Raw genomic sequence first — 7,477 nt, 5'->3', positions numbered from 1 at the left:
GTCATGATTATATGATGATGCCATCTATGCACTCATGGGGAGAAAATTAAGGGTTACTTTGGAAGAGTTTTGAGGGCTAAAATATGATACATGACATGACAACCTCTAAGGTTTAGTTCCTGAAAACGAAACAAGGAGACATATCCTAGCTCAAGGTCTAGACATGCTCTAAATTACCAACGATTTTCTATAAGGTCTATTTTATATATGACATGAGGATAAGCTCAAGATTCCAAGTTGGTTGGAGTAAGTTTGGAATCTAAACCAAGATGTTACTTAAGAAACGCCTAAAGGAAACATGTCAAGATTCAAGACCCTTCAAGAACCATCTAAGGAGTCTATTATGAATCTATGACCTTCTAGAATAATTATTACGAAGGGTTCATATGATTACGAATGCATGTTACAACTTACGCCTCAAGAAAATAAAAACCTTGGAAACTTACAAGATTAAGAATCAAGAACCAGCTTTAAAACTACCAAAACAAGAAAAATGGTAGGTACCACTCAAAGCTAAGGGACCAAAGTCATCAAGTATAATGTATAATGTATGTTATGATTTAAATTTGGTTTGTTTTATTTTGTGAAAAATTTCCCCATCATTTTAGAGTCATCAAGTTAGTCCCGTCTTTACACAATCCCAACTAACATTTCATCTTTTGAAGTTGATATCAATGGTTCAATTACATTTTTTGTGCATATTAAACTTATTTTTCTAGTTTTTCGATGTTATATGGTTGGCATTGACTTAAAAAATAGGTGAATGATATTTATAAAATTATAGTATTCTGAAGTCAATTCGAGCATAATTTAAACCGGATTATTTTTTAATGGATAATTTGCTTAATAAAAGAAATTGTTATATCGAAATTACTTGCAGTTTACTTTTACGCTATCAAATACAAAATTTTGAATATAGCTTTTTAAAAAAATTCATCATCTTCTAGTGTCTATTCTCTTATATAAATGAAAATTTGATAGTTTAGATCAAAATTTTCAATAACCCCCTTAAGCTTTAAAAATAAATAATAAAAAAATTACCAACAATTTTAGATACAAACGGGTAGTATATTGATTTAAAAATACATTAAACATTTTAAAAAATATCTTTCGACTTTTAAAATATTTTAAAAATATTCTTAAATTTGAATAATACCTTTTAAACATGAATGGACTCTAATTTTAATGGGTGAGCTAGGTATGTATGCTTAACAATCTTGACTAGAGCGCGTGGGAGACCGTCTCGCCGTGCCCTGTACCAATGTTAATTGAATGAATGGACACCACCAACCAACAAGTTCGTGCTTCAAATCTATGCACCATCATATATCTAATTTGGATTTTAAGTTTTACACGACTATAAATATATATATTTTTTCATTTTCTTTTCACTACAGTTTATGTTAGCGTCCTTTAAAAACGAATAAAGGTAGACAAAAAGAATAGTAGTTGTTGGTCACTCACGAGGGCTAGAATAGTAATTTTGGGGCGGGCTTGGATGAGTTCAAAAAAACACCCACATCCCTTGCGGATAAACAGACATAGAAATTATGGTAAATCCAGGTTTCTTCACGGCGAAGCAGAGAAATACAAACTTCCAATTCAACCATTAATTTTAATTATCTCAAATAAATTAATCCATAATATATACACATATATATATATACACACATACATATACATATATCAAGGCTACCATTTGTACAAGTCTACCATTAATTCGTGGCCGTAAATTATGTTTCCTTCCAGAAAAAGTACTTTGTTGGATTTGGCCAATGCCTAGTTTCTTTGAGATTCAACTGTTCGTAGGCGAGTGAGAGAGATATTGCAACACAACCATTAATGAACAACTTAGAGAAACAATAAACAACGTTTAGTTATCAATTACGTTTGGATTAAGAGAGGGAGATGGAACCATAACTTCGGTTGGTTCCATCCCAACTTGATTTCTATTCTTCAATTGGCATTATTAAATACATAAAGGTTCCAAATCTAAAACGAAATATCATTGTCTCTCACTAGTTTTCAAGCAATATACATAAAAAAAGAAAAGAAAGCAAGGGCATCATGAGTACGATCCAATCGAGTTTCTTGATTGCTACAATCTTGATGCTATTATTGTTAGATTTTACCGTCGATGCTCAATCTAGTGCCGATGTTGTTTTTCCTTTGAAAAGATATGGTAACATAGTGCCTGGTACTGACATCACGAAGGTAAATATACAGTATGAACATCAATATTATCACTAGTTGAGTTGATCAATTGTTTGCTAATTTTTGTTACTTGTGTCATGTAGGCTTTAGCAAATGCATGGAAGGATGCATGCACGTCCAATCGTTCTAGTGCGATTGTTATTCCGGGAGGGATATTTAAAGTAAAGGAAGGGATATTTAAAGGACCTTGTACTAGCCCAATTGACTTTCAACTTGGAGGAACATTGCAGGCACCAAAAAGCCTCCAGGGAGATAATTGGATTACTTTTGAACATATTGATAGATTGACATTATCGGGTGAAGGAGTTTTTGATGGCCAAGGAAAGGCAGCTTGGAAAAAGAATGATTGCCATAAACGCATAAATTGTGCCCAACTCCCCATTGTAAGCAATATGCCTTCCGCTTTCCTTCTCAATCTCGTGCATCTTGTTGTTTTTAGATGTCTTCTCTAATCTTCTAATATTTATAATTTGGTACACTGTTCTTCATTTTCTAGAGGATAATCTTTTAACAAAATAAAAAATGAAAGAACAAAAATCAGGTAAAGAAGTGAAATTGTTTTCGATTTTATTGGGTTCTGTTAAAATTTTTGGCTTCATTACTTACGCTCACATAATATTATTTGATTATACAAAATGTTTAGAGTCTGAGGTTCAACTTCATCACCAATTCAATCGTGAAGAGAATAACGTCACTTGATAGCAAGAACTTCCATATCAACGTCCTCGGCTGCAACAACCTCACATTCCATAATATCAATATAACTGCACCAGAAAACAGTCCCAACACTGATGGAATACACATCGGTCGATCAAATAGGATCGCAATCACAATGTCCAAAATTGCAACAGGAGATGATTGCATTTCTCTTGGAGATGGAAGCAAACAAATTAACATCACCAACGTGACATGTGGGCCAGGACATGGCATAAGCATCGGAAGTCTTGGAAGATACACTAACGAAGAACCCGTTGAAGGTGTCAACGTAAAGAACTGCACGATGATTAACACCACTAATGGTGTCAGGATCAAAACGTGGCCAGCTTCTGCTGCTAGCGGCACCGCCACCGATATGCAGTTTTTGGACATTATAATGGTCAATGTTAGCAACCCTATTCTAATAGACCAAGAGTATTGTCCGTGGAATCAGTGCAATCGGAAGGTATTGATCGCATTCTCAAAGCTTTGATTGATTTTGCCACTATTATAACTTTCACAAATAAACCACTTACACAAATTTGTTGTCTCATTTTGATTTTCAGATTCCTTCGAAAATTAAGATTAGTAAAGTGAGCTTCAAGAACATTAGAGGAAGTTGTGCAACTCCAGTGGCAATCAAACTTATTTGCAGCCGTCACTTACCATGTGACGAAGTAAAAGTCGGTGACATTGACCTCACTTACAATGGAATAAAAGGTCCTATTACATCTCAATGCACGAATGTGAGACCCATCATTTCAGGAAAACAGAACCCTAAAATCTGTTCATCTCCTTATGTTGTCCCATGAATTGTTGATTGCCATAGTACTTCAAACTAACCGATAACCTTAATTAAAAGAAGACAGCTCTATCCATTTTAATTTCTCTGTCTTTTGAGTTTCTTTTGTTGTACTTTTCGAAATATATATGATGGTTAAATGTTTGAAGGAAGTCTTGTGTCCTGAACAATGTAACGTTTTTAGTACCTCGACGTTATAAAATAAAATGATTTTGCTCTTGTTTTTTCGTTTCAGATTTGAATTCTGAATAAGACAATGTAAGGGTAAGGACTATTATTAAAAAGACCAGTTACTTAAAAAAACAAAACAAAACAAAACAAAACAAAATCTTTAACCATAAAAAATATCTAACTCCCCTCTCTATTGGTAACCCTAAACAAATCATTTACCATTAGAAATTTTCGAGACAAAATCGATAAGTCAGATCGAATGTCCTAACTACATTCGTTGGATATCGCACGGATCCATCAATATTGTGAAAGAAGAATTGACATTAGAGGGGACAAATCCAGTGAGTCGCATCCTTAAATCTATCTTTTTCGTCAATGGTGTACATTCGGTTGCAATTTTTAGATCAGTCTTGAAAGACATTAGGTTTTAGATTAGAAAATTAAGTGACAAGTATTAATATGTATTCTAGGAATTCACACTTAATATCAAATTATCTAACTATTTATCTCCATTTCTTAACTGTTCCACCGTACTTAGCTCTACGAAAAATGTCGCTAATCCTAGAAAAATTAAATATCAAAAGTAGCTAAATGTTCTAGGAGTTTACTCTACAAGAACTTATAAAAATTGGCCAAAATTCGTGGTAAATAAGGGCAAAAAAACGACAAAAATCGCAAAAGAGAGAAGATAAAAACAAAACTTTGTGTCCATAAATGCTCTGTTTCGTGTTTTCAAGTCCTAAAATATTTGTTGCTCGCGAGTTGAGCTTGGTCGAGTTGAGATACTTTCTTAGACCTAACTCAGTTATTTGGATCATAAACTTATTCAACCCCAACAACCCTTGTTAAACAATTAAATCTTTTGATTTTTATGTTTAGAATGATATCTAAGAAGAAGAATGGATACGAAGCTTTTTGGAAATGGCAAATGGTGCCCCATGTTGAAGCTTTGGACCGGAATTTGAAACTTGGATCCGGCAACTGATTCCCTTGACATTCCTCTGCATCACTGTGATATGGCTACATTACCAACTTGTCATGAATTGCTTCTAGGAGTGAAATTTGTCCGCACAAATCAACACGGTTCCTTTTAGCATTTTTTTTTTCCCTTACTCAGATGTCCCCTAAGATGTAACCTCGTACCTAGAATTTGGACCGGGATTTGTAATCCAAATTTGGCACCCGATGGCCCCCACAAATCCCTTTGCATCTTCAATGATATGGTCATATTATTTACTTGTTTTGAATTGCCTCTAACAATGAAAAGTAATTCAAAAGTTAGGCATGTTTAGTTTGGAGCAATCTTATGTTAGGGGACCTCTTGAAATTTTCTTAATAATCATTTGTGTAAAGACAAAGTACCGCTAAAAATATTTCATCGAGTTTGAAATTTCTTCCTACCCTCCACCCATAAAATTTTTCTAACATTGAAATCAATGTATACTCGAAGTCCATCTTGTAATAGAAACTTCATTTGTACAAGGCTCCCATTAATTCGTGGCCGTAAATTATGTTTCCTTCCAGAAAAAGTACTTCGTTGGATTTGGCCAATGCCTGGTTTCTTTGAGATTCAACTGTTCGTAGGCGAGTGAGAGAGATATTGCAACACAACCATTAATGAACAACTTAGCGAAACAATAAACAACGTTTAGTTATCAATTACGTTTGGATTAAGAGAGGGAGATGGAACCATAACTTCGGTTGGTTCCATCCCAACTTGATTTCTATTCTTCAATTGGCATTATTAAATACATAAAGGTTCCAAATCTAAAACGAAATATCATTGTCTCTCACTAGTTTTCAAGCAATATACATAAAAAAAGAAAAGAAAGCAAGGGCATCATGAGTACGATCCAATCGAGTTTCTTGATTGCTACAATCTTGATGCTATTATTGTTAGATTTTACCGTCGATGCTCAATCTAGTGCCGATGTTGTTTTTCCTTTGAAAAGATATGGTAACATAGTGCCTGGTACTGACATCACGAAGGTAAATATACAGTATGAACATCAATATTATCACTAGTTGAGTTGATCAATTGTTTGCTAATTTTTGTTACTTGTGTCATGTAGGCTTTAGCAAATGCATGGAAGGATGCATGCACGTCCAATCGTTCTAGTGCGATTGTTATTCCGGGAGGGATATTTAAAGTAAAGGAAGGGATATTTAAAGGACCTTGTACTAGCCCAATTGACTTTCAACTTGGAGGAACATTGCAGGCACCAAAAAGCCTTCAGGGAGATAATTGGATTACTTTTGAACATATTGATAGATTGACATTATCGGGTGAAGGAGTTTTTGATGGCCAAGGAAAGGCAGCTTGGAAAAAGAATGATTGCCATAAACGCATAAATTGTGCCCAACTCCCCATTGTAAGCAATATGCCTTCCGCTTTCCTTCTCAATCTCGTGCATCTTGTTGTTTTTAGATGTCTTCTCTAATCTTCTAATATTTATAATTTGGTACACTGTTCTTCATTTTCTAGAGGATAATCTTTTAACAAAATAAAAAATGAAAGAACAAAAATCAGGTAAAGAAGTGAAATTGTTTTCGATTTTATTGGGTTCTGTTAAAATTTTTGGCTTCATTACTTACGCTCACATAATATTATTTGATTATACAAAATGTTTAGAGTCTGAGGTTCAACTTCATCACCAATTCAATCGTGAAGAGAATAACGTCACTTGATAGCAAGAACTTCCATATCAACGTCCTCGGCTGCAACAACCTCACATTCCATAATATCAATATAACTGCACCAGAAAACAGTCCCAACACTGATGGAATACACATCGGTCGATCAAATAGGATCGCAATCACAATGTCCAAAATTGCAACAGGAGATGATTGCATTTCTCTTGGAGATGGAAGCAAACAAATTAACATCACCAACGTGACATGTGGGCCAGGACATGGCATAAGCATCGGAAGTCTTGGAAGATACACTAACGAAGAGCCCGTTGAAGGTGTCAACGTAAAGAACTGCACGATGATTAACACCACTAATGGTGTCAGGATCAAAACGTGGCCAGCTTCTGCTGCTAGCGGCACCGCCACCGATATGCAGTTTTTGGACATTATAATGGTCAATGTTAGCAACCCTATTCTAATAGACCAAGAGTATTGTCCGTGGAATCAGTGCAATCGGAAGGTATTGATCGCATTCTCAAAGCTTTGATTGATTTTGCCACTATTATAACTTTCACAAATAAACCACTTACACAAATTTGTTGTCTCATTTTGATTTTCAGATTCCTTCGAAAATTAAGATTAGTAAAGTGAGCTTCAAGAACATTAGAGGAAGTTGTGCAACTCCAGTGGCAATCAAACTTATTTGCAGCCGTCACTTACCATGTGACGAAGTAAAAGTCGGTGACATTGACCTCACTTACAATGGAATAAAAGGTCCTATTACATCTCAATGCACGAATGTGAGACCCATCATTTCAGGAAAACAGAACCCTAAAATCTGTTCATCTCCTTATGTTGTCCCATGAATTGTTGATTGCCATAGTACTTCAAACTAACCGATAACCTTAATTAAAAGAAGACAGCTCTATCCATTTTAATTTCTCTGTCTTTTGAGTTTCTTTT

General features: G+C 34.8%; 2 protein-coding genes across 2 annotated transcripts; both read left to right on the top strand.

Annotated features, from left to right (window-relative positions):
• Nucleotides 1-2,067: 2,067 nt before the first annotated feature.
• On the top strand, nucleotides 2,068-3,766 carry LOC147786445 (exopolygalacturonase-like). Its single transcript, XM_087120793.1, has 4 exons — nucleotides 2,068-2,214; nucleotides 2,298-2,597; nucleotides 2,858-3,376; nucleotides 3,477-3,766. Exons 1-4 carry the CDS (start codon nucleotides 2,068-2,070, stop codon nucleotides 3,720-3,722), a joined length of 1,212 nt encoding a protein of 403 aa, XP_086976919.1. The 3' UTR covers nucleotides 3,723-3,766.
• Nucleotides 3,767-4,763: 997 nt separating this feature from the next.
• Nucleotides 4,764-7,424, top strand: LOC111802095 (exopolygalacturonase-like). Its single transcript, XM_087120792.1, has 5 exons — nucleotides 4,764-4,860; nucleotides 5,784-5,872; nucleotides 5,956-6,255; nucleotides 6,516-7,034; nucleotides 7,135-7,424. The coding sequence occupies exons 1-5, from the start codon at nucleotides 4,764-4,766 to the stop codon at nucleotides 7,378-7,380; spliced, it is 1,251 nt and encodes a 416-aa protein (XP_086976918.1). The 3' UTR covers nucleotides 7,381-7,424.
• The last annotated feature ends 53 nt before the right edge of the window (nucleotides 7,425-7,477 follow it).

Source organism: Cucurbita pepo, chromosome 20, assembly GCF_057944985.1.
Source record: "Cucurbita pepo subsp. pepo isolate OVF chromosome 20, ASM5794498v1, whole genome shotgun sequence".
NCBI classification, from domain to species: domain Eukaryota; kingdom Viridiplantae; phylum Streptophyta; class Magnoliopsida; order Cucurbitales; family Cucurbitaceae; genus Cucurbita; species Cucurbita pepo.
Note: the sequence above shows the minus strand (reverse complement) of the source record. Positions and strands in the feature narration are given on the sequence as shown.

What these genes read in the sequence shown, in the direction of transcription:
- LOC147786445 (XM_087120793.1), top strand. Translation starts at nt 2,068, where the DNA reads ATGAGTACGATCCAATCGAGTTTCTTGATTGCTACAATCTTGATGCTA. An exon ending in CTGGTACTGACATCACGAAG is followed by an intron (nt 2,215 to 2,297) that starts GTAAATATACAG and finishes TGTGTCATGTAG; the next exon opens with GCTTTAGCAAATGCATGGAA. An exon ending in ATTGTGCCCAACTCCCCATT is followed by an intron (nt 2,598 to 2,857) that starts GTAAGCAATATG and finishes CAAAATGTTTAG; the next exon opens with AGTCTGAGGTTCAACTTCAT.
- LOC111802095 (XM_087120792.1), top strand. Translation starts at nt 4,764, where the DNA reads ATGATATCTAAGAAGAAGAATGGATACGAAGCTTTTTGGAAATGGCAA. An exon ending in ATTGTGCCCAACTCCCCATT is followed by an intron (nt 6,256 to 6,515) that starts GTAAGCAATATG and finishes CAAAATGTTTAG; the next exon opens with AGTCTGAGGTTCAACTTCAT. An exon ending in GGAATCAGTGCAATCGGAAG is followed by an intron (nt 7,035 to 7,134) that starts GTATTGATCGCA and finishes TTTGATTTTCAG; the next exon opens with ATTCCTTCGAAAATTAAGAT.